This window comes from Betta splendens, chromosome 12, assembly GCF_900634795.4.
Source record: "Betta splendens chromosome 12, fBetSpl5.4, whole genome shotgun sequence".
NCBI lineage: Eukaryota > Metazoa > Chordata > Actinopteri > Anabantiformes > Osphronemidae > Betta > Betta splendens.
Genome location: NC_040892.2, coordinates 7,072,714 through 7,098,842, shown reverse-complemented (window position 1 = coordinate 7,098,842; position 26,129 = coordinate 7,072,714). Strand labels below are relative to the sequence as shown.

Below are 26,129 nucleotides of genomic sequence, written 5' to 3'. Positions count from 1 at the left end.
GCTGATTTGGACAGTTTCCTGCCAAACGGGTCTCTATGTGAAACCCTCCCATAAATTCTTCTTACAGTACATCTCCTACAGCGCTGTCGCCTCGGAGCTAGAGGAGCTTTGGGTTTGAATCCTGGTGCCGGCCAGGTGCCTTGCTGCGTTCCCTCTGGGACAGGATCCAGCTTCCCAGCGAGCCTTAAGTAGACAAGTGGTTTTCATAATAAATCCGTGAATAGGATATAACTGTTTTTTAATGTTTATTATTTGCTAAACGCACCTGATAAACAACAAAACTGGCAACAAACCCTGCCAGTATGTTGCCAGTGAGCGGCCCAGTGCGGGACGGGAGAGAGATGCTCCCATACACACCCCTCCCGTCCAGAGGCTCAGCCTCCATGTGATCCCTTCCGCTCCCATCGACTCCCTTCCTCTCTCCCCTTGCTCGGGCTTTGACGTCAGACGTGCTCCTGTTGGGTTGCTATGGCAACATATTTTCCTATCCCCCCCCCCTCACCCCCCTCCCTCCATCTCCCCCCCTCCCTCCCTCTCTCCCTCTCTCTCTCGGCTCTGTTAGGTCCACAATGGTACAGCCAGCATCTTGCAGCACAATGGTTGCAAGGTGGTGAGCTGGGGGGAGAGTGATTCAGCATCAGCAAACCTCGGTTCCGGCCACCACCGCTTTTTTTTTTGTTATTTTCATTTCCCTCCTCATCGTTGCTTTTTGCCTCCTCCACCTTTTCCTCCGGGGGTGTTTCCGATCTGATGCCCGGCCATGGTCACCGCAGCGCTTCGCGTCGGGATGTTTTGAACGGGACTGCCACCGGACTGGGCTCGTCATCAGCTGGCACGGAATGGTAAGGCGATGCCCGCGCTCAGCCGCCCGGAGGGTGGAGTGATGAGTATTGATCGCACGCGAAGGTTAATGAAGTCCACCAGCCGTGCCTCGGTGGGAAAAGGGACAGCGATTAAAAAAAAAAAAATCAAGCCCCCGTTGATGCGCGCCCCGCCGCGGATGTTGTTTTATAACGGGCAGAGTGCGGGGATTTCATTATGGCGCCGCTCTCTCCATCCCGCAATAGGCTTAATCACTCCGTCCCTGCACGGACATCGGGAATAACATCACACAATAGGCCGATACCCGAGCCGCTTCTCGCACGTTATATAACATTTTGCCTCGTCCGTCATGTCGCCACGCTTTTATTTCTCCTATGAGCGCTCCCTCATATGCGAGGAGCATCACGCCTTCATATTAATGTTGCATTGGGAGTGGTGCGGATGGATGATGGATGAATGACGCTCTTCAAAACACAGGCTTCATGCTGAAGGCCTACATGCAGAGTTTGTCCCTCCTCTCTCCAACCCCCCCCCCCCCTCTCACAAGTCAGCTGCGCACCTTGTGCATTATGCAGATCACCACTACTTCACCGGGGATCCGGGACCAGCCTCAGAGGCACCAGAAGTGCTGAAAGTGGACAGCCTGTCCTCCGACACTGGCACGGGCCGGGCCGTGAATTAGGGTGTTTTTCTCAGCTGACGTCGGTGCAGTGAGTGTGTGTGGTCTCCGTTTAGGGGAAGGTATCAGTCATTTCTAGTGGGTTTGTCAATAAGAACCAGCACCACTATTCTCCGTTACGTGGGCTGCAGGATGTGTCGGACACGTTGGATTAGGAGGGATGAAGCTGCAAGCACAGGTAATTTCTCTGAATCTGCTTTATCATAGGCACTGGGAATATACTTAACCCATCCCAGTACCCACCTAATGCTCAGTGCATAGTCGGTTGTAAATGCACAAAGCAGTAAATCAGCTGTCAGCGTTGGTACAGTGCGGACCCTCAGCGCTGGACTAATTGCTGGAGCGAAGCTTTAACTGTGTCACAACAAACTCCTGTTCAGCACGGCGAAGGCAAGGCTCGAGCACTGTGACCTTGGCTGCTGAATTATTCAGGAGCAGGCTTCTGTGCCTGGGAAAGTGCTGCAGAGAGAGCGCTCGACGATTAAAACGGGGCTTTTTTACGGCCGCTCCACGGCGGCTGAAGACAGCGACGTCTCTTCTTCAACAGATAAATAGGTGCTTTATCCTCCTCCGCATCGCCGGCTGTGTGCACGTCGGCCCTCTGGCTGCACGTTCAAATGCTGGATCTCTGCTTAGCTACGAGAGCAGCGTTAGCATTAAGAACACAGCTGATAAACCCATAAACTAATCTCATATAGATTTGGAGGCAGGCAGCTGTTTTAGTCAGTGGAGTGTCATCGGTGGAAATGCAGCCAGAGTCCTGATGGTTTAATGCTGTTTTATTTTGCAGACGTCAGCGCACTAATCCTTCATTATATAATAAAAATAAAGTTGTGTGTGCTGAGATGATGGTGGGATTCACAGACAAGTTAGGAGCGGAGGCCTGCTGACTGTTACGCTGGTTTAACACTGCACAGTCAGAAAGGCGACATCTCTATCTATCTCATTTAGTCAAGTCTGTGAAAGTGGAGTTCAATTTACAGTGGTGAAAAAGGACATTCAGGTAATAAACTAGAATCATAAGCAACATGACCATAGAAAAGTGAATTTAGTTAGTTACAAACTACCCTGAAGGTCCATATGATACAGACAGACATAAATATCATCATGTATTATTTGATTATATCATACCTATAATCAAAAAGAAATGATATAATGAATGAGGAGCAGTGGTATAGTGTCACATATGTCGTGGTACTGTATGTAGCCAACCAGCACATACAAATCACTGATTTAAGTTAGGCATAGCAGGATGGGGAGTCAGCTGGAATCACCTTTAGTAAAAGTGGGCTACAATTAGACAGAAATGAGTGACAGAGAGAAGGAAACAAGCTGCTGATGTGTTTGGATGAGCCAGACATGTCATATAAGATATTACAGAAGAAGCAGTGACACACTTTGGATGTTCTATTCAATCTTTAATGCATTTTTTATGATCGTAAACACTGAAACAACTGAATGTATAAACTGTGTTGTCCAAACCTCTTTAATAGAGTCAGAAAGATTCCCCTGAAATGTGATGCTACTGTTTTCTGTATGATTTTAAGTCAAAATGAAGTTTTTAAAGCGGTGGGAATAAACATCCGACTACAAACAGATGGAGGAACGTGCCTGCTGAGCGAGATGCACGTTCACATAATTGGATTTGATTCGACAAATACGCAGCTTTTTCTGGCTTATGGGGCGTCAGAAGGCAGAACGTTGAGCTGTCATGGACTCAGTGCCCAACTCTTCACTGAGCGTCCGTAGAGAGATTTAGGAGACGGACGCTCCTGCAACTCCGAGGTCATCGGGGGATTATAGAGAGAAGGCTCAAAACGTGTCTCATGTCACAGTGTTTGTGCTCTGTCAATGCAAAGAGACTGAAAGTTGGCTTTGATGCTGGTTGCTTTACCACATCCCATAATATCATGCGTGGTAGATGCTAGACAGATGGGAACATGAGCCTACGAGGTATTTTATGTGTTCAGGACATCCAGGAATCACTAAGCGTTGCATAGGAATATGTTGATGGACGCGTCAAAGCCGTGCCTATGCTTCCATGCATCAGAAAGTCCCGTGGAAGCTGCTTTTCAACGAACACGTCTGCTGTTTCCCCGAAGTGAATCAAGCGAGTGAGGAGACGACAGACGAGAACAGGAGCAGGGAGGATTCATGTATTTCAGCTTTGAAGAAGCCAATCAATAGACGTGGGTGCCCGTCGGATTCCCGCAGCCTGTAGACGAGCCCAGGAGTCCGTGCTGCCTTGTTTTCCCGACCGGGCCCGCAGTTTTTAGTGCCCCCCCCCCCTTCCCCTCCCCTGAGCCCAAATGGGAGGCTGCGCCGGCGCTTTGGCCGGGGCCGCGCAGCAACGGCGAGGCTGCGTACTGCAGGGGAGCGCTCACAATGGAGCGCCGGGGGAGGGGGGGAGGGGGGTGGCGGGGGTGAGGCGGCCGCAGCCAGGCCGGGAGCCCGGGATGGGGAACGGTGGGAGCGAGGGAGGGACAAAAGAGAGAACACAGGCGCTCATCAGCGCCGGCGGAGGGAGGGAGGCATGAAGAATTAAATGGAAATGTGGACTGGTGTGCAGCCTCCTGTAATATTTACAGGCTGAGATAAGGAGAAGCTGTAACAGATACGACAGGAGACAGCAAAACACCGTGCTGTGGGTCGGAGCGGGTCAGAACCAGGCTCCACGGAGAATAACTGGGCCTCACTGCTGCACCAGAGGTACCTGGAGACGGCAGATTACTGGGACCACGCCTTATTATTTACATTCCTCCCATGGAGCCATGCTTAATATTGTGCACATTTCCTCCGACAGTATGAAATTATTCTGACCTTTTTAGTCCAGAGGCATTTTTTAGCCGATGTTGGCTTGAAATGTTTTCAGGCCGCACTCAACCACATGACACGTGAGACACACAGTGTCTCACATCCTCTCGTATAATAACATGTGGCAGAAGACATGCCCAAACAGGATGATGCTGGAGCTACTGCAGTTTGTTCGCCTGTGCATCATCTCCTGATATTCCTGATGCCTTTGTTGGCTCACATACCTGCACTCGTGAATGATTTATAGGCTGCTCTGCTTTCTGTTGAGTCTGTTGTAGTCGCGCCAGGCTGTGGCTGATCGTGTTTAACAAAGCAGACGCAGGGGTTCGTCAGCTGTCACACGCATAGCCTTCATATTTACCTCCATTTATCTTGAATTAATAACGTTTGAATTTCTTTTCCTCATTCATTTATTTATCTGCTAGACTTAAAGAGCGACGGCAACATGGCTCCAAGGCCTCCATCGCCGTTACCATGGCAATTAGATGGACATAGGTGCTAATAAGAACATTTCAGTCAATTTAGACTCACGTCCACAGAGTTTATTAGTGGTTGTTATGGAAATTGTGAATTCTCTTTGCACTTCTTAAATAAAGATGCAAAATTAGTTGAGACCTTTGAAGAAAGGAAAAAGTACAGCTCAAAATATATTTGGAGGTGCAAAAGTCACACAATACACGGGAAAATACTTCATGCACCAAACACATCAGATAGAGATGCATCAGTACTGCACACACAGGTACCTCCTTTCCTCGCAGAGCAGAAGGGAGAAAAACTTCTCTGAGCGCATCAAGGTCACAGGCTAACGAAGCTACAGCAAATCAGCACAAAATGTTTCAATGCTTAAAGTGCAGTACATTTCCAACAGGGGTGGATACTTTTTGTTTCTGTACATTGCTTCTCAGCAACAACAGTCGAACCCTCGCGTCTGACACTTGATGGAGACACTCGATCGCAGGCCGCTCGAGTCAAAGTTGACGCGTGACATTAGCAGTCATTTCCGCAGGAGGATAAAGTCCCTGCTGGCGCCCGACACAGCACGAATGGACAATTTTACACTGCAGTTCAAAGAGCCCAGACCTCGTGCGCTGTACATCCTGCAGTGGCGAAGTTACTCCACACTCTGATGCAACAGTGAGCAACAGAACGCAGACTGAGACTTTTTATTCGCTGTGGTGTCCGTGCATTTAGTTGACTTGAAGTCCTATCTTGCAGTAATGCACCTTCAAAAATAGGAGCTCTGCAAGTTTATTCTAACAACTAAAGCACAGCTTCTGTTAAATAAAGACGCTAGACATTCATGTAAAGTGCATTATGTCTGTGCTAGCGCCAAGGTGAAAAGTGCTATTTAACGGATAATGGCTTCAGAGCGAGTACGGAACATCCTCAGATACCAACATAATCATCCTCGGCCGCGTCGGGTGTATTTACTTCACTTGTGGGTGATTTGTGGAAGTGGAGTGCACACAAATAATCCTTGAAGGGGCTGGAAATGTGCAGCCGCACTCTGAAACGAGCCCAAGCGGAAAGAAGTTCCACTGTTCTTCACCCCGTTCACCCCTCGCTCACCTGCCACCGCGTTGTACTGGTTGTGGTCAGAATGATATATGGGCATTCAAAGGAATAGTGCTGAGTGGGGTCTTAGCCACGGCTGGAGACCACCATCAGCAGGACGCGGTCAGAGGGTTGAACGAGGAGCAGAAGCAGCGCCGCGCGACTTCCAGACACGGCGTGATCCGTGATTATTACGGATGAGTCATGGCGTTGTCGGGATCACAAATATTATGTTAGGGAGTGAATTCTCCAAAAGGTGTCAGCGTTACGATGCCGCTATTCCCTCCGTGGCATTTGAATGATCACAGGGCAAACAGCTGGGCGATAAACATTCCGAGGGCGCGGGAGCTTTAATATCCAGCGCACGCGCGTTGAAGATTAGCGTGGGACTCGCTCAGCCCGGTGGCCGGGGGGTCCATTCGGTGTGGACCGGGTAGATTAGTGGCCAGCGTGGTTCTGGTTGAGGCGGACGAGGGTTGCTGGTCGTATCAGACACACACACGGGCCGTGGTTTGAGAAACCACATCTGGATCCCTGTCTCATGACCTTTGACCTCCCGGTCCATCTCTCGCTCATTGTTCAACTCCATCTTTACTCCCGCTTATTATTTAATTGGGTCCATCCAGTGATGAAGCGTGGACACACTGACTCTTTGTACCCTGACTCTTTTAAATAGGTCAAAACTGAAATCTCCCGTGTCCCATATCTCCTCTTTTAAAGCTGCCCTGCCTCCTTTAGATTGGACTGTGACACTATTAGAGAGTTGCAGCATCACTGCTTGCACCAGGCCGGTGAAGCCCTTCCTGTTGTCTTTAATATCACCGCCACATACACACATTTTATTCAGAGTCATCATCATTTGCACACTGGGCGCTTCATTAACCGGCAAAGCCAGAGTCATTGTTGGAGCGGGAGCTGCAGCCCGTCGCTCTCGTTCTTTCTTTCCTCCAGAAAATTGGCACATTTACATTGAAACCAAATTGACCCATTAGCTGCTCCTTCACAAAAAAAGCCTCAGAGCTTTGCCAAAAATGACTCCACTATTTTTATGCAAATGCGACCTCTGACGGCGCCGACTCTTTGAAGCCTTAAGGTTTAACAGTAAAAGTGTCCTGGAGGTTGACGAGATGAGCTAACTGTCTGTTTAACAATGTGGACCGAGTGCGTGTGCAAAGTGGCCGGTGATTCTAATTAGGTGACAGAGTAAAAAAAAAACAGCAGTGAATTCTGGGAGAGTAAAAACCAAGGGTTTTACCATCTACTCCATCGCTGTGGACATGTGGGGAGAAAACATGATGAATTTGCCAGTAGCTCTCCATCCATTATCCCAACTGCTTTCTCTGTTATAGGTCCTAAAGTGTAGGTGAGCGAGGGCAAGGGTCCCAGGGCTTTTTCACATATACTGAATGTGCATTAACTCTACTGGTCTCTAACCCTGTGATTGCTCTGTTCGTGTCTTCCAGGTATTTATGAGCAGACATTTCTTATATAACTGCAGCCAACCGATCCTGGATGTGAAGATAGCCTTTTGTCAGGTGTGTGTTCCTTACAGGTAAAAAAGGTACAGTACTCACTCACTTCCATTTCCCCTTCATTGCTCTGTATAGATTGTGTATTGTGTTTCACCCTCGCGCCCCTCAGCAGCTCCGAGTGGCGCAGCTTCATTTGGCTCGTCAGCTGTTTTGTAATTATACAGATATTTTTGTTGTGCCACTATTTGTTTAACTGCTCTGCCTCAGTAATTACAGCCTCGTTCAATTAATGACTAATCTTCAGTTTAGAGGGTTGCTAACGTCGTTATGTGCTTATTGCAGAGTTTATATTTCTGCAAATATGTGAACTCAGCTCTGTTGTGTTGCTGTAATGATGTAGAACCACAGCAGCAGGTCAATGCTGGTTCGCTATTGATACATTAATGTATAAGAATAAGTCAATAATAACTTGATAACCTAAAAAAATTCTCTTATAAAAGTCCTGCTGTTGTTGATTTTCTTCCAGATGTTTTCCAGGTCAATTATCAGACAAATCATCACCATCAGAGTTTTTATGCTGTGTTTTCCTCCGCAGGGTTTTGGAAAACAAGTGGATGTGTCATATATTGCCAAACATTACAACATGAGTAAAAGCAAAGTGGACAACCAGTTCTACAGCGTGGAAGTGGGAGACTCCACCTTCACAGTCTTAAAACGTTACCAGAATCTAAAGCCCATTGGCTCCGGAGCTCAGGGAATTGTCTGGTGAGTGAACACTTTTCTACTGTTTCTGTTCTAATCACCCAGAAGGAGCAGAGTCCGTGTCTTATTAACTGTAATCAGAACCACAGCCCATCACATCAACGGCATATTAACATTTGTAAATACAGTCAAACAAATTTTTCCGGCCCATCCTGGTGTCCACATCCACGCTGTTTCCATCCTCTTCGGTGCAGCGAGCTGATGACATGTTTGCTGCCGGGCCAAACAGGACGGGCACTTAAGTGTGTCCCTAATCCGGGTTGCAGCGACAGCTCATACTCATTGTAATTCACGTCACGCCCGCCCTGTCAGAAGGCAGAGGAACGACTGCCAGTGCGTCTCGCGCTCCCCGTCACATGACCAACCCGTTCTTATAAGTTATATTCAAGCTGATGCCACGTTACCATGGCGACGCTCTGGCATCTCCGCAGACTCGCCTCACCTCGCCGACCGGCGCTGAGACGGGTTATTTACGTATCCTGAGGCTTCAGCGGCTCAGAGCGCTCCCTCCACGTCCTACGCTGCCCTTCGCTCGCGTCCCGCGTCCCGCTTCCCGCGCCCTGAGCCCTTCTGCTCCACGGCAATATTGCGCACTCGCAAAGGAGCTTGGCCGGGGCGGCCGCTCGCTAATGCTGGGATTGTGCCCATTTAGGGGATATGGTGGGGATGGATGGCAGGGAGACGGTGGAAATTGAATTGGACATGCTCTGCTGTGGGCTGCTTGGCCCTGTCCACGGCCGTCATCTGGTGTCATATGGTAACGGCATTATCACGACCAAACCGCATAAACCCCCCAAAGACTGATATCATATCCCACTGATTATGGCAAACTAATGGGATGTATTATGAAACGAGTCGCCTTTAGCTGTTTACGAGAACATCCACCACGTGTGCTGCAGTTGTGTTCCAGCTGTGCTTTACAGGCATCAAGATCCTTAATTAAAGGACACATCTGCATTTACATAAACATCTGTATAAGTCAGGGAATAATCCAAAAGCATATCCCTAAAACTGCATAAATAATATCTACTTCCTGTTTTATTATGTAATCTGGAGACTTTCCCCCCTATAAAGCTTGAGACCATGATAATGAGTGAAAACCTGTTCCACTGTTGCCACTGTTGTCACCCACAAACATCCCAGTCTGTGCCCAGTCATGAAGAGCTTTCAGAAACATCTTAGGGACGGGGGATAAGGGCTCTAAGTAGTTTATCTTGTCATGACACCATCCTTCACTCAGCTAGAAAAGTGATGACTGCCTCAAATCCCTATTGGATCAATGCTTTTACAAAGGCTCTGTTGTTTCCATGGTCACGCATCGTCCCTGTCCGGCGGTCTCCACGGAGACCTGACGAACCGCGACGCTGTCCACGAACCCACGCGCAGCGCGGGCTTCATATTCAGATGCCCCCGAAACAGCACCGGAGCAGTCTCAGATTTTTTTGGTTGTTTGTGTGGCCATTCACCGTGGATTGACTGGGTGCCGCGCAGCAACACGCAGTGACTCAGCCGGCTATAAATATGAGAGCGGTTGTGTTCTGTGTGCTCTCCCCTCCGCAGTGCGGGCTATGACGCCGTCCTGGACAGAAACGTGGCCATCAAGAAGCTGAGCCGGCCCTTCCAGAACCAGACCCACGCCAAGAGGGCGTACCGGGAGCTGGTGCTCATGAAATGTGTCAATCACAAAAATGTAAGTGACTCAGCGGAGGCCGAACGGGTCCCACGCCTCCGGAAACGGAGCGAAGCGACACGAGCTCAGTCTCGTGAGCCGCAGCCTCCTTCTTCTCTCTTCCTCCTCCCCCGTTGCTCTGTTCCGCCTCAGGTCTCAGGGTTTCTCTGTCTCTCAGGCACTCGCCTTATTTCCACACTTTGAGTGTCTAGCTATAACTGTGCGTATTCATTCGCTCTATATTGATCCTGTCTGTGCATTTCTCCTTTTCAGATTATCAGTTTATTAAATGTCTTCACACCACAGAAATCGTTAGAAGAATTCCAGGACGTGTGAGTATCCTGTCCCTCCTTTAAGCAAAAACCAGTCATGTATCCCGTGCGTCAGACAGAGAAAGATGCTATATGATAATTTCATTTCCAGGGTTTCACTATCCACCTCCAGCTGTGAGAACTGAACAGTGGTGGAGTGTAGTCAGTGAAAGTAGTGTGGATGTAATCTGAGGCTACTGGTCGTATTCTGTTCTCATACTGAATGATGAATGAGAGTGCGTTCACTTTTAGAATAATCTTTACGTAACGGAGCCACAGCAGGATCCGCGGATGCTTGTTGTGTTATTTTCAAGGTGTCGTTGCTCTCTGACCGTTTCCCAGGTACCTAGTGATGGAGCTGATGGACGCCAACTTGTGCCAGGTGATTCAGATGGAGCTGGACCACGAGAGGATGTCCTACCTGCTCTACCAGATGCTGTGTGGGATCAAGCACCTGCACTCGGCCGGCATCATTCACAGGGTGGGAGGCTTTTCATCTGTGCAGATACGATGTAGCATTACGTAGCATCACATAACGAGGCGTTAAATCCACCAGTGAAGCTCGTTAGGCCGCACATCCCACCGTGTCTGATTAATCTCTGCCATCCAGATCAGCACAAATATGATTATGAGCGGTATTTAGATTTCAGCCCTTTCCTCTCGGCCTTCAGGACCTCAAACCAAGCAATATAGTGGTGAAGTCCGACTGCACCCTGAAGATCCTGGACTTCGGCCTGGCCCGGACCGCGGGCACGAGCTTCATGATGACCCCGTATGTGGTGACTAGATACTACAGAGCACCGGAGGTCATCCTGGGCATGGGATACAAGGAGAATGGTGAGGATGAGCCCCCGCGTTTAACACGGTCACACTCAGTTACGCTCGGCCGGTATCGAAGTAGCATTTTGTCCTTGAGTTAACGAAATGACAAAAACGGCTGCAGTCAAGCCGCGTTCGGTGCCACTCGCTTCCGGGGGAGTGAAAATTCATATTATGTAAAACGAAAGCGTTTGAGCGGCGATTTAACTTAAAGTGAACTGAAGTGTTGGAGGAATGAGTCACTGATTAAAAGCCCCCAGACCCTCCGAGGAGCTCACTGGGCTGTGAGTCATTAGCCGCCCTCCTCCTATGCTTCCTTTCTCATCTTCTGCTCTTCTTCGCTTCTAACTCTCCTCTCACTAATTACTCGCCTCACGCCGAGTAACAGCTGGCCACTAATCATTGTTGCCTCCCCCAGACGTGGCTCACGCTAACCTTTGCTTCTCTCCTTCCGCTGTCGCCTCCCTCTTGGTCCCGCCCCTCGCTTCCTGCTGCGCAGTGGATATATGGTCGGTCGGGTGCATTATGGGGGAAATGGTGCGCCACAAAATCCTCTTCCCCGGCCGGGACTGTATCCTTGTAAACACGCAGACGTGTGATCTGGTGGTGACGGGTTCCTTGTTGGGGCATTTATGAAATAACAGGTAGAGGTGCAGACGTTTTAATAACTTAATCATTTAATACCCGTTCTGGTCCGACTTGACTTACTTGCACCTGTCCTCATGTTCTCTGTGTGCTACTTAAACTAAACCACGCTTTGATCTGCCTGACCTTTTTAACCTTTTAATACAGTAACATCATGTTTGAGTGGTAAACTGTGTTCTCATGTTGCTGAGGGGGCTGTTCTCTAATTGCATCCCCTGATGGACTTACCTCTGCAGGGAGAACCTCCAGGTTAGTGCACATGATCTTGGATCAAGTACATCTTTCCATTTGATACAATGTGCATCATTCAGTTTTAGAAGAAGAGATAAATCAACACAATAAATTGTTAGGTTTTGTTTTATTTGTATCATTTAAAGTTATGAAGGCACAAATTAAGTAGTGAAACTCCTCCCTAGTATTTGATGTCAAATGCTGCGATGTCACTGAACACCCCCCGAGATTAACGTTCTCTCTCTGTGTCCTGTGTCTCTGCTGGTGCAATGACCTGCAGTCTTTATCACAGTCCATCCTTCCTCGCTGTAGAGGCGCTGCTTAATCTCCCGCTTAGAGACGAGTTCTGGATTGGTGCTCAGGCTGCTGCTAATCTTAATTTGCTTCATAGACTTTTCAACCTGTGGTATTGACCCGGTTAACGTTATCTGCACTTGTGGGTGTCTGCTGAATAATGATAAAGCGCAGCTGGCCGTCTACCTGGGCCACGGTGGGCGTGTGCTGCAGCAGGGAGTCGAGAGACAAGCTATTGTAGATGACACACGTTTGAATGTGCTTGTGCGGGCGTGCATGCGTGTGTATGTGTGACCCCCAGTGGACATGTGGTCAGTCGGCTGCATCTTTGGAGAAGTGATAAGAGGGACGGTGCTGTTCCCCGGGACTGACCGTATCCTTCTGTTCTCCCCTTCGCAAAACCCACGATGCACGATGCCCCGAGACACGAAGCGCAGAAACGCATTGCAGTGGGGGAGGGGCTGCGCGTTTAGTTTGTTTTTTTTTTTGGCACGGACGCGCTTAGGAAAAACACCTTGGGCGGCTAAAGAGCCGCGGGTGAGAGTCTCAGTGGAAAGGAGGAGAATGGCTCAGTGAGCGGCGGGTGGATCGCAGCCAATGGGCAGAGGAGACAAGAAAGAAGCGGCGGTGTGAGAACTGTGGGAAAGGGGGGGGGGGGGGGGGCATTAGAGAGGAGGGGTGAGAGAGGAAACATCCACTGTCAGCAGGGAGCGGAGGCCCACGCTGACACACCTGCGCGTTTCCCTTAATCCCGACCCAACACGCCAGACATCGACCAGTGGAACAAGGTGATCGAGCAGCTGGGGACGCCCTCGCCCGAATTCATGAAGAAGCTGCAGCCCACGGTGCGGAACTACGTGGAGAACCGGCCAAAGTACGCGGGCCTCACCTTCCCCAAGCTCTTCCCCGACTGCCTGTTTCCCGCTGACTCCGAGCACAACAAACTCAAAGGTAGGACGTTTTTAAAGTACTGACGGCTGATTCACAGGCCGGAGGAGTCCTTTTACAGATTCACCATCCTCTCCTTATTGACATGTTGGGGCTGAGGGAACTGCAGCCTCGTGCCGGGCTCATCCGATCTCGCTTCAGCTTCTTCTTCTCCGCGCCGCGCCGCTATTTATAGCGAAGGTCAGCGCCCGTAGGAGACGGATGCTCGTGGTCAAAGGGTTCTCGATTTCAGATCAGCCCAAGGCGGCCTGAGGGTGGAGAGACCGCATGAGCTTCAGACGATGCAGATGGCGCTTTTATGTGACGACCCAGATGCTTAAAGACCACGGAGCAGAACCTTTCTCCCAGATTCTGTCTTTGTCAATAAAACTGATGCTTCCCTGTTCATTCCTCTCTTTAATATCCGCCACTCGCCTTCCTTTGCTCTCTCTCTCAGCGAGCCAGGCCAGAGACCTGCTGTCTAAGATGCTGATCATCGACCCCGCCAAGCGGATATCGGTGGATGAGGCCTTGCAGCACCCCTACATCAACGTGTGGTACGATCCAGCTGAGGTGGAGGCGGTGAGTAGGACTTTGGCAGAGCTGCGTATCGATCATTTGCCTGAGCTCAATCCTCTCCTGCCGTCTTCCATTGGTCAGCACTGTTTAAAGACTCTCCATGTTTGCAGACTTACCAGAAATAATGATGATGACTCCCCTCCGTTTATTCATTTGACGACGTCCACATATGAGTTTTTAACTGATAAATGCTCCAAGAGTAATAAGAATTATTGGATTAATGCATTTACACGTGCTTTAAAATTTTCCTTTCACATCTCATTTTCATTTTTCTCATTTTATTTATTGATTTTATATAATTTCTGGAATATTTCAGATTCAGTCTAAATCTTGCTGCTAAGATATGAAAACAACCAGAGTGGTGGTGTTTCTGAAACCTAATTCTTCATCAGCGCCTCATTAGTATGAGGTGACAGTGAGATTGGGAAAAAGCCATCTGCAGCTCGATGATTCCGCTTCCACTTGCAGCAGTGCACTAACGAGAGCATGACCAGCTGATAAACCCTGTCCCGCCGGTTAGCAGTCACACCGTACATGCACCCGATGCTATGATTGTAGCCATGAATAACTTGTTGCTATCAGTGATGGTTTGATGATGATGTTGTTGTTAGTTGATGTGGTGTGTTTTTCTTATGGCTCTGAATGGCATTTCAACACGTTTTCTGCTGTTTTCCCTTCTCTAATGTCATCTCATGCTGATGAAGGCCAGAGATCTCATCCAAATATCCATGGTAAATAACAACCGCCCCACATCTAAGAAGATTACTCTATTGGTCCTCAGTTTGCAGAGACACACTTAAACGATAGCGCCATGGTAGACACAGCATTGTGCATCACAGAGAGCAGGGCATCAGCTCATCACCTTGTTACCGGCATCAAGAGGCTTCACCTGTGGTACGCATGTGTCTGAGACACAGATTATCCCCGAGACGATTTTTACACTCGACAACATTTAATTAATACACTGATTTGAGGTAAACGCTTCCCTTCTGTTCCGCTCTCGCTGACCAGTGCTGACCTGTAATAGTCCCTCTAGTGTCATCACAGAGTTTTAAAGGTGGTCCAGGGGAGGATTATGATGTCAGTCTGAATCACTACCAATGAGTGATAAGAAGGTTGACTGGATGCCAGACAGCGAATTTGTGTCCCTGTAGATGAAATGACAAACCTGAAGGGAGGAGGCCGTAGTCACTTTAGCTGGACAGCCCTCCTGACACTTCCCATCTCATGTCTCTGAATATTTACTACCCTGTGCTTGTTTTCCTTTATTTATATGCATATTATCCTTTCGCCATAACCCACACGCGCTTACTTTGTGCTCCAGCATGTTTATATGTTGAGTTACGTAACGATAGATGTGCTTTTCATGCTCAAAGATTGTTCCATGCTCAGATATTTCAACAACAACAGCGGCATCATTAGAATGAGCCCGAGAATGTTTAGTTTGAATCTTACACCTGCAGATAAAGTATGAATGTTTTGGATGGCATGAAATTTGATGTGATGCGCCGCCACTAAAATAGTATTGCTTTCTCATCCTCAGCCTCCACCTCAGATCTACGACAAGCAGCTGGATGAAAGAGAACACTCCATTGATGAGTGGAAAGGTGAGAGCCGGACCCTCACACTCTCCCGTTTCTACCCTTTAATCAAGCCTCACCGTATTTTCTTGTCTCTTACCTTTTGTTCCTTGGCAGAACTAATTTACAAAGAGGTGATGAACTTTGAGGAGAGAACGAAGAATGGCGTTGTGAAGGGACAGCCTTCACCTTCAGGTACTCTAAGTGCATAACCCTAATCGCTCTGTAAGTGAATTTAATATAACCTTACTGGACTTACCCCTTGTAAATAGAGAAACCCATTGTTCTGTTGATCACGTGTCTTTGTCTCTTGCATCTCAACTTAAATGGTGTTACAGTATGTTGTTTTATGTGTATTTGTTAAGTTGCTGACCTTATTATTACTGAATATTATTATATGATTGTTTGTTTAATAGCAGATGATGTGTGAACCTTTAAAACTGTCAATGTATAGCTGTTTGAACATATCATGATTTAAGGCTTGGGTTCTTTGGGGTCCCAAACATGTCAGCAGACATTTTATAGCATGATGTTCTGCAGAGAACCTCCATACAAAGTGCTGTTCCCATAGTTTGCCCCTGTGAGGCAGTATGGAGGCATGCGTACGGCCCAGACCACATTAGAGACGGAAAAGAAGCTGCTGGGCTCAAAGCAACGTTCTCGCTCTACTGCAAAAACAAGCTACAGGTTCATTTTGAACATTACTCAACAGATGCTTCTGCAGAAAAACAACCAGGAGAGTTACACTATGTAGCTGTCACATGCAAGTGATGATGATTGAGGTTGTTCCTCTTATTGTAGTAAAAACACACACCTTCCCAGGCCCTTTGTCTTCTTGGCATCTCCATCAATAAAGCAGCTGGATGTAACTCCAGCTGTTGCTCTGAGTCCTGCAAATCCACCACGTCGGTCGTTCCCCCTGTCGCTTCCCGTAATTAAGCGCATGGCGTAACGTGATGCTGATGCTGCGTGTAGCAGACGCAGTGCAGTGCAGGAGCTGCAGACGGCAGTGTCTTACTGCAGCAGGGCCACAGGAACGCTGAGAGCACACAGACACAATCAGGACCGACGGTTAGGCCTGTGAGAGACTTAACACACTGCATTATGACTGAAACAGGCCAATTGTAAGAACTTATAATTTATATCATATTTAACGTTTAGTAACAGATGTTTATGAAGTCATCCCACAGAGCGGAACTCACCCCCCAGGGGCTGAGTGTGTGTGTTACCTTGGCACCCTCCCATCCTCTATTCTTCTAAAATGGAGATTAGCAACCTCGTCTGGCTTGTGGACTAAATTAACTCTTCTTTAATGAAATCTCAAAAACTTGCTCCTGGCTGCTTTCACCTTTTGACTACATAATAAAATCAATAGGAGGAAATTGCATTGTTTTTCAGAACAACTAAGCAAATGAAACAAGACTATAACCTGCCTGTCTCTATAGTAGAGACTTGGGTGGTATAAAATCACAATAAAGAGGGTGATGCTTGTATAAAGACAGAAGCTGTAACATGATACAACAAGCTCTGTTTAATGACACTACATCACAGCAGGTTTTGTTTTTGTCTCTCCTGTGGAACCCAACGGACCCAAACCTTAATTACCTCTGTTTCATTGCAGACATGCTGTGATTGTGGTGTCCCTCAGCTGTTACTGTTGTTGATGTCTTTTGATTTGAAAAAAAGAAAAAAAACAATATATTCTAACCAAATCTTTGCCCCAGGTGTGCTCGGGGAGTCTTTTACGTTGTAACCCCCTGCTGCTGTTGATTCCCTTAGCACAGGTGCAGCCGTGAACAGCAGCGAGAGCCTCCCTCCGTCCTCCTCTATCAACGACATCTCCTCCATGTCCACTGATCAGACCCTGGCCTCAGACACTGACAGCAGCCTGGAGACCTCTGCAGGACCCCTGGGGTGTTGCAGGTGACTAGCCGCCTGCCTGCGCAACCCCATGTTCTTCCGAAGGTGAAGAACCCAAACGAAACGACCAACAGAAAACACACACGCGTAAAAAAAAAATAACAAAAATTAATATATGTTAAATCCAGAAACATGAGATATGGAAACAAAGAATCTGAGATGATGAAATCTAAAGCCTGTGCATTGTCATTCAAAAAAACAGCAGTGAGCTGAGATGTATGTTAATGATCTTCTAGTTGCTTTGCTTATATTACCCTGAATATCTTGTATATGGCATCCAAACAAAGTGACCAACTGCTTAGACTTGCATCTCCTGTAAACGTGCATATTAGCTGGCTGCCGGTCTCCCAGTTCCCCCACCAAAGCACCCGTGCTCCCATCATTGTGGCAAGGTGGGCTGCGGCTCTGTGCATCGCTACCGTACACGTTATTCTCCATCGTCCACGTACCGACACTTTCGCGTTTTGACCTCTCGGCTTTGTCTCGGACATCATCCCCGCTTCACACATTCCCCGCTGTCGGGTTGCCTGATTTGTGTGTGTCCTGTGGTTGCCCTGCGGGGCCGTGCGTCCCTGCAGGGCTTGTAAATAGTGTAATTCTGTACAGCTGAAGGGTTGGCGGAGTGGGACTGACGGCCAGTACACCGGGGCTTGTTTTGGGACCAGCTCACCTTGCCACATCACCGCCTTCCACCTCAGTTGCCCCTGCCTATTGCTGTAGTCCTGCATGATTAGATTAAAAACGATGCTAATCTCACTATATGCTAAAATGAGTCCGTACCGAGGCTTTTGTATATATTATGTAAACTAACTCGACTCCGGACGTGGGGGGTGTAGTCGCAGAATAGGACGGGAGGGCGCGTGTGCGTGTACACGAACCACAGGCAAGTCGAGGGCAGATTTGGGCCCCGTGCTGCACAGAGTTGCCTTTTAAAGAGGCCCATGCGTGCGTAGTGTCCCTTCACGGCCCGACCGATGTCGGCCGGTTTCCCAACCAGGAGATGAGTCTGATTGTTAGCTTAAAGGCATGTGTTAACCTCGTAGCTATGTACCGTACCACACACACCTGCACCATCTCACCTCCTGACAGGAACTGGCTAGTGGCTATTTATTTCTTAGCTGGAAGATGTATTTATTGACATATTTATTTTGACAGGTCGGCCCTGAGTATGGCAAGTGCCTTTTGGAATGAAACATTGCAGGTGCAGGAGTCAATATTATTCTAATTCTTTCGTTACTTGTTCTTTTACTGCTTCTTTTTCTGCCTTAAACGTCCCAAAGTCACCAACATCTGGGTGGAAGCAGAGGAAAGGACTCCTTTTGGCTGAGTAGCAGCTTTCATCGTACTGTAGGATAAACCTGCTGATGTCGGTTTCACATTTCGGCCTCACACATTGAAACCTATTCACAACATTAAGAAGCTGTTGATTCACAGCCCTTTCACTGTGATGCTGTTAGCAGGATGCTGTTAGCATGGAAGCCATGACTTGTGTTGGGAGGTTGTTGCATCCTTTGCGTCAACTCTATCACTGTAATCTCAGGCTATAGCTACTTTGTTAATGCTCGCATTGCCTGTGGCTTGTGTACACTCAACCACACACACACACACACACACACACACACACACACACACACACACACACACACACACACACACACACACACACACACGCTACGAGGGTAACTGAGGGCGGCGTCTCCAGGACAAGCTACGGCTAGCATGGCGTTGTGTTCAGGGTCTGGCCAGGGCAATCTTCTGAAAAACAGGGTGCAACTTTGAAATTCTTTGTGTTTAAAAATGTTCTGATGAATTTCTCGTAGGGGTCAAATGTTTGAATCGGCTCCTGTCACATAAATACTCTCCTTGCAATTTTTCTATGGGGCATTTTTAACCATCCCAATTCAACACTGTTCTGTTGGTACCTTTACTCATTCTGGTCACTATTAGAGTACAAACAACTGAAATGCGTCCTTGGTCTTTCTTTTTCTGAATGTGAATCTTTGGATCTTTTTTATAAGACATGCCAATAATTCTGTTGTAATACAAAGGTACTTTCGGTTCTGATGAACGCACCTGAAGTGCAGATGGTTCTAACAGAACAGGAGAAGCTGGGTTGTCAACACTGAATGTAGAAATTCTGGCTACGCACATACAGTAGTTGCTGCTCTGTTCATCTGTGTATGTGTGTGTGTGTGTGAGTGAGTGAGTGTGTGTGTGATTTCAAATTAACCAGCACTGAAATGAAACTGGAATATTTGATCTGGAATCTGGGCTCATTACTTTACCATACTGCACATGTCTTGAGGTTTTCTTTTCATGCAGTGTCATGTTCTTTCGTGGGACTGCTGTTATGAATGTTGATCACAATTTGGCTCCAATATGAAAGTTGTTGCATCTTGTACTTAAACAAAACAAATCTTTGGACTCAGTATGTGTGATCCCCAGCTTATTGATTTTCACCTATTCCTCTTGAATCCTATTGTAAATAAGAAAACTCCAACAATGCAATAAAGAACATTTATTGCACTCAGACAGGGAGGCAAGCTACTGCAAGGGTCAGGCAATGCTAATATATTTCGAGTCTTAAATGTGGATTGAAATGTGGATCTCTACAACAATGAAACCATCTGAATCAGGTGATGTTGTCCTTCAATTCTTTTACGATTCCTTTTCTCCTGTTTCTTTTACTCCGTGCTGTTTTGATGAATCATTCTTTTGACATTGTCAGGTTGGAGAAAAAAAAAAAAGAAATCGTATCTGTTTCACGCTGATCTCCAAGCTTCAGGCTATAGCGTTTCAAATAAAGTCAAAACAAATGCAAAAGAAGAAAAAAATCACTGAAAGCTGTTACTGTAAACACAACATTTTAAAGGAACTGTGTATGTAAAAATAGTATATGTATGTGGTTGAAAATAAACAAAACCTTTGATCTTAGACAATGTTGCAGCTTTTTCTTTAACTGAAATTATTCAACACTTGTCATTTCTATCATATCCGCAAACGTATTGATCCGTCTGCTTGTTTTTATCCATATAAAGACCCTAATCCAGTTACAGAGATTGCTATTGACGCTGGACACACAATCCAAAAACTGTCAGTGATTTAAAAGGCCTCAGGCACAAAAAAGAAAACATGTTGACTATCTTTTATATCAGTATATCATCATAATTTGATGATATACACTAATATATATTTGGAGTGTAAATATATGATTTGAATCATTTACTTTTCATATCATTTAAGGCTTTAAAAAACCCTGCAGCAGCACATTCACAAAGAAAGACAGGCGTGAAAATGCAACTTTATTCATATTAAGTCATCTTTTGAGTATCAAGTATCATGGTGCAGATATTCCACTGTCCCCGTCCTCCTCACGCTCCATCCCTGTGCCGGAAATCTGCCCGTCTGTGCGGAATTCACAGAATGAGGTGACACTGTCAGCTTGGCTTGAGCCTATTCTTTCCCCGTGACGGGTGTAAAATGAGATGCACCCCCCCCCTTTCATTGTTCAGGCACTTCTTTCTCCCCCCTCCGTGTGCACATTCCAGGTCTCCTGCAATGACCAGCAGCAGGTTGAAATGGGACCAGGTTTCCAGAGTAGTAGCGCACGTGAAACTTCACTTGACAGACGTCCACACAGGTCACTGCACTCACATGTGCCCCCATCCCCCCCTCCACCCCCCGCTTGTGCCCGACTGCAAATCCAACGAGTGGAGACGCTCGGTTCGAAGGCTTCATCGACGTGCAGTTGCTTAAATCCACTTAGCAACCGGGATGTTGATGCAGTAATCCCCAGTTTTCACAGTTTAAACCCCCGGACACGTTTTTCTGACATGACTACATGTAAACCAGTTGTGCCAGGCAGGTAAAAAAAAAAAAGATTACAGAAGGGTACTTTAAAACATTTCAACCATAGTGGGCACAGAAGAACTTACTGGGGAGAACTGGTGATGTCTTAAATGGGATTCATGGCAACAACCACTCATGCAAGTCTTACATTTATTTCTACAGGCTATAAAACATTCTTCCGTATCCACTTATAATACATGCCATATCTAAAGCACAGTGCAGGATAACAAGTAGTGTCCACAGCTCTCTACAGGTATGTACAGCGCAGGCTCTGTCTTTTGGTCATGGGGTAATCGTAGCAGAACAGAAGCACAGGCACGCGTACAGTAGACTGACTGACTGGACATTCAGTACCGCTTTGCTCAGAGACCAAACAAACATTAAGTGCAAGGGAAAATTAGAAAATATCTCACACTGATGACGTTGCTTAAATACCAGATAAACATTTAAATATTTTTATTTCCCTGTACATACACTGGTTTCAGTCTATTTACACGAGCAGAACCAAACTACACACTTGGTTATATTTAAAATGTTCATTATAACAGAGGGGTCTTAAACTATTCACAGGTCCAAGGCCGTGTGCTGGGCCTGTACCATTCTCATCTGGGTGAGCAGGTACCAGTTTAAATAATTCTATATTTACAGGTAACATTACTCTGATATCACTCCAGGTGATGCTTGCATTTCGTCTCCACCCGTTACTTAAATTATAACATGCCATTAGCCTTTACATTGTCACATCCCATCCCGCCTTCCGCCGCCAGCAGCCAAAACCCGTTTGGAGTCGGCCTCGAGTTCACGGCCCACGTCCGCCCTCGCCGCCGCCCGGCATCCTTCACTGTATCCAGATGCTGTTGTTGCGGTCCAGTCGCCGGGGGTCGGCGGCCACCGCGGCGCTGCCGGTGGCCGTGAGGTCGCTGAACGTGGTGAAGAACTGCTCCATCTCCTTCTGCAGCATCTGGTTTCGCCGCTCGGCGTCGTCTTTGGCGCGCTCCGCGTTGCGCAGCTTGATCTCCGCCATGGTGTACTTCTTCCTCTCCTGGTCCAGGTCCTCGTGGAGGCTCACCATTTCCGCCTCCAGCTCCAGGTTCCGCTGCTCCAAGCTGCAACAGGACGTTCGGGGAAGGAATGCAAGAACTTAACGCGTCATTATTACACATCATAACAAAATCACTGTAAGTAAATGAATAAAACACAGGAGACTCTACCTCTTTATCCTGGCCTCATACTCAGTCTTCTGCTTGTGCATCTCCTGTTTCAGACTGGCCACTAAACTGTGTAACGCGCTGTGGTGTCCCGGTCCGTTACCAACAGTAAAGCTGTCACTATTATCACTACTGCAGGTGCCTCGACTGCTCCTCCCCGCCCCGTCTCCGCCTCCCTCTCTGTGGCCGTTCCCGGCGTCCCCCTCCCCCGCCCCCCCGCGCTGGGCGGGCTCATTGTCCTGTGCTGGTCCATCCATGTCTTCGTAGTGGCCCCCATAGAAGTCCTGCTCGGGGCAGGTGGTGGTGGAGGAACGACAGGAAGTGGAGTTGTCGGGAAGCGAGATTTCACAGGAGGAGGTGGACCAGGTGGCACTGTCCACGCTCTGCTTGTCCTCGCAGCTGCTGTTCAGACACGTGTTGGCGATTTGGTTCTGGTGCTGCAGGTTCTGGTGGTTCAGCTGGACGTTGTCGTACGTGGACAGCCGGTTCTGGTTGCTCGCGTGATCCCCGCAGGAATGGGGGTCGCGCGCTTTGCTTTCCCGCAACGTGACGCAGCCATTGGGCGCCCAGAGGCCGCGGCCGTTCGGGCTCCCTGGGCCCGGGTCGGTACCGGGGACGCCCAGGCGCACGGCCCCGTTGCCGCCGCCGGTGCCCATTTTGGTGCCGGAGCCTTTGAGCGTCCCGCTGCGCCGCAACGGTACGCTCCCGCCCCCAGTAACGGCGTGGCCCTTCTCCTGACTGGGGTCCGAGGAGGGCGAGGAGCTGAAGGAGCCGTTGGTGACGATCCCGCTGCCTTTGTTGAACGCCGGGTTCTTCTTCACGGTCAGCGGGGGGCTGCGGGCCACGTCGAAGCGGCCCACGACGCCGTTGCGGGGGCTGCCGGGTCGCGGGGACCCGCCGTTGTCTACGAGCTGGCGATGCGCCGGGGACTCGGGCGCCTCCCACGCGCAGACCCGGCCCAGCTGCGTGTTGTTGTTCTCGGCGTTCTGAGACACCGTGGTGGCTGCAGAGGTGCTCGTGGTGGTTTGCCGTCGCGGGACTTCAATGTTGTTGTTGTTGACGAGCTCCAGGGCTGAGGGACTGTCCTCGCTGTGAGGGAAGAGGACGTCATGGTGGCCGATCAAGACGGCCATGAGCTGTTGGACCAGAACAGTACCTGGAAACAGGAGAGCATGCATTACTATGTTTATCATAGTTTAGTCCAGCACTAAAATACACTAAACGGGACTCCCACCTTCCATAATAGCTACTGGATCCTCAACTTTTGGCCTCAAGATATTTGGCCCAAACACGGTCGCCAGGTTCTGGACACTCATTTTATTCACACCTGAATAAGACTGAACTTCATCTAGAAATCTGCAAACCAATAATGCAAATGTGTTACACTTCCACCATCACAATTTGAATTTTAACACCTCAACAATGAGCCGATACCTGCAGATGTACTTGAGTAGGTTGTAGTTCACCGGAGGTAGACTTTCCACGAGCCTTCTTAACTCCTTCTTGCCCTGCACAGGAAACAGAATAGTAATAAATCATACCTGTATTAATCAATCACACATTACAAACTAAAAGTAGAGACACACACATAACACAGTGAAACGCCAGCTCCAAGGCACAGAACAAAGTTATAAAAGCTCTTTGGAACTGTCTTCTTTTTAAAGAAACCTCATGTAGCAGAATAGGGGGAAAGTGTGGAAATAGAAATTTGTTTGGCAGATATCGGTAAAAAGCTGTTTCTCACCATTTCGTCATCTTTGCTGAGGAGCTTGGCGCAGGTCAGAAACTCCTCGTACAGGCTGAAGGGGATGACGGGCTCCGGCAGCTCTCTGAGGTACAGCTTCAGCAGAGAAGCTACCGTGTGCACATCGGTGTTGCTGCAGAGAAACACAAGACGCGAGGCGGCCGTTCAGTTTATTCAGGCTCATCAGAGTAGCTGGGGAGAACGAGTGAGGGGACAAAGGCAGGGAGGTGGCCTGGTCCATCACAAAGCGTGTTCCTGTCACCCTGACTTCCGAACAGGAAATGCATTTGCTAAACAGCTGTTTGACAAATGCCAGAGTCCTCTTGTTTCCTTACCCGTCAAAAGAGGGTTTCTCCCCACAGTCGAACGCGTCCTGCAGCTCCTTCACCAGGTTGGCCTGTCCGGGCAGCCTGAAGAGCCCCTCCTCCTGAAGCCCCCACTGTCGAATGAAGTCCACGCACTGCTCCACCAGCATTGGGGCGAGCTTGTTCCCGAAGCGGCGCTCATACCGCACCGTCTCCTCCAGCTTCTGACCAAAGATCCCTGAGACACGATAATGGAGTCTGTAGTCATGTAAAACTGGGAGCAGTCTCTAATTTCAGAGGTAAATATGGTGTTTGTCAAAGCAATATTTGATGAGGATCTCTATTTCAGCTGGATGCCCCTTGAATTCAAAACAAGACGATCTTTGTTTGAAATATTAATACAGTTTAAGGTCCTGGACTTTCACTCCCAAAGTAAAGGGCACATTTTTCAAAGCCGTCTAGAGTTTAAATCACATCAAAGAGAGCAGTTAAGTCAGCTGAAAAAGATTTACGGCCGGGTCTGCCAGAAAGTCCAGGCAAAAGATATGTACACACACAAAGTCTGAGCCCGATGATCAAATGCAAACTTCCTGCTGAGCACCTCTCGCCTTTTGTCGGAGCCAGTCATTGTAGAGAAAAAAGGCAGATTTCCATTTGCAGGCGTCTCATGTGGACGCAACACAAGAGGGGATTAAAGCAGGCTTCCTGAGAGATTTGGATCGGCATACTTTTCCGGTCTCCAGATACAGACAGAGGCTACTCACGCATGCACTAACGTGGTGCTGTGGTAGCCTTGAGCGTGTGATATCTTAAAAACAACACATTTGCAGCTCGTATCTGCAGTTTGTCAATTCACAGTGGGAAGGGAGCTTAATCAATACTTAAATCAGTTCATACTAAAAGCGATACAGCTCGTAAGCTTCCGAATGAAACGTCTATTAAGAAGCGTGCGATAGCGCAACAGGCCGAGCGATGACAGAAAAAGGAAACAAAGCGCTTGTCTTTGCACTTCTGACAGAAAGCAGAGAAAGCGTGCGACGATGCATCAGTCTGATATTAGGTCAGAGAAAGTTTGTCTCAGAAAATAGTCCTTCATTCGTCTTTGACTGCATAACAAGTTAACAGTGAAGCGTTGTGTTCCCTCTCCTCTGAGTCCATCGCTTCGGAGACGTTCCCACTTCAATGTTCACAGCAACCCAAATAGGACAAAGCAGCAAACAGCAGCCAATTCCCTAGAAATATCTGATGCCGTTTATCCGTGTTTTTTTGTTTTTTGTTGCATCTCATCTGGATAGGAGGGAAATAGCGACTGAATGAATGAATTAGGTCATCTCTTCAGACGCGCTGGTCATGAGTCTAGGAATGTTTTCCCAGGTCACATGTGACATTGTGTGCGTATGGACCAACTTATGATGCCGGTGTACATACAGTACAGTTTGACGGACACATCCACAGACCCTTCGACGCTCGCCGGTTCATTCGGGTTCACAGACCTGCTCACCACCCACACAGTGAAGAACAGTCTGATTTAGGCTTCTTTCTCATCTTCTGTGCTTCAGCAGAAAAATTAAAGCAGCAAAATGCTAATAAGAACGAAAGGTAGCTGAGTTATCACACCCACCCAAATCACCGTCTGTTTAAAATGAAACTGTAAAACTGGTAGTTACCGTGGAATAAATCTCCAAAGATCCAGATAGAGAGGCCACAGCTGCACATGTCCCACAGAACTGACTTCACACTGGCCGGCGATTAATTCAGCATCATACAGTTCGGCAACATGGCAAAAACCTAGTGTCGTTCCAGCCACGTCCGTCCCTGCCTGGACGTAGTCACACTGCATGGGCACTGGCAAGTTGAGCTGCCATAGAACGCGAAAGGCTCGAATATGAGGGTCGCAGAATGTGCGAGTGTGAGACAGAGGAAGCCCCCCCCCCACCTCCCCTCC

General features: G+C 48.1%; 2 protein-coding genes across 15 annotated transcripts in view; one reads left to right on the top strand and one right to left on the bottom strand.

Moving 5' to 3' along the window:
- Positions 1–532: 532 nt before the first annotated feature.
- Positions 533–19,829, top strand: mapk10 (mitogen-activated protein kinase 10). Of its 10 annotated transcripts, none has more exons than XM_029169668.3 (14): positions 533–842; positions 7,333–7,404; positions 7,937–8,106; positions 9,664–9,793; positions 10,046–10,104; positions 10,426–10,564; positions 10,755–10,920; positions 11,402–11,473; positions 12,841–13,023; positions 13,457–13,581; positions 14,283–14,309; positions 15,122–15,185; positions 15,276–15,353; positions 16,943–19,829. In XM_029169668.3, the coding sequence occupies exons 1-14, from the start codon at positions 840–842 to the stop codon at positions 17,083–17,085; spliced, it is 1,431 nt and encodes a 476-aa protein (XP_029025501.1). In that variant the 5' UTR covers positions 533–839; the 3' UTR covers positions 17,086–19,829. The 10 variants fall into 10 exon arrangements, with proteins under 10 accessions (XP_029025501.1, XP_055369213.1, XP_029025508.1 ...); XM_055513238.1 differs by having other exon boundaries at positions 7,333–7,421; XM_029169675.3 differs by having other exon boundaries at positions 534–842; positions 7,333–7,430.
- Positions 19,830–20,367: 538 nt separating this feature from the next.
- The window catches only part of arhgap24 (Rho GTPase activating protein 24), a 32,998-nt gene continuing 27,236 nt past the window's right edge, over positions 20,368–26,129 (bottom strand). For all 5 annotated transcript variants that reach the window (XM_029169660.3, XM_055513233.1, XM_029169663.3 and 2 more), the window contains 6 exons: positions 24,215–24,422; positions 23,880–24,012; positions 23,570–23,643; positions 23,370–23,491; positions 22,139–23,291; positions 20,368–22,033 (listed from right to left, as the gene is read on the bottom strand). In XM_029169660.3, the coding sequence (XP_029025493.1) occupies positions 21,766–22,033; positions 22,139–23,291; positions 23,370–23,491; positions 23,570–23,643; positions 23,880–24,012; positions 24,215–24,422 (1,958 nt within the window). In that variant the 3' untranslated portion in view covers positions 20,368–21,765. The remainder of the gene's footprint in view (positions 22,034–22,138; positions 23,292–23,369; positions 23,492–23,569; positions 23,644–23,879; positions 24,013–24,214; positions 24,423–26,129) is intronic.

Bases quoted from the DNA above. Each gene is read 5' to 3' on its own strand.
- mapk10 (XM_029169667.3), top strand. The intron at 10,565-10,754 runs GTGGGAGGCTTT...CTCGGCCTTCAG, and splicing joins CGGCCGGCATCATTCACAGG to GACCTCAAACCAAGCAATAT. The intron at 13,024-13,456 runs GTAGGACGTTTT...TCTCTCTCTCAG, and splicing joins CGAGCACAACAAACTCAAAG to CGAGCCAGGCCAGAGACCTG.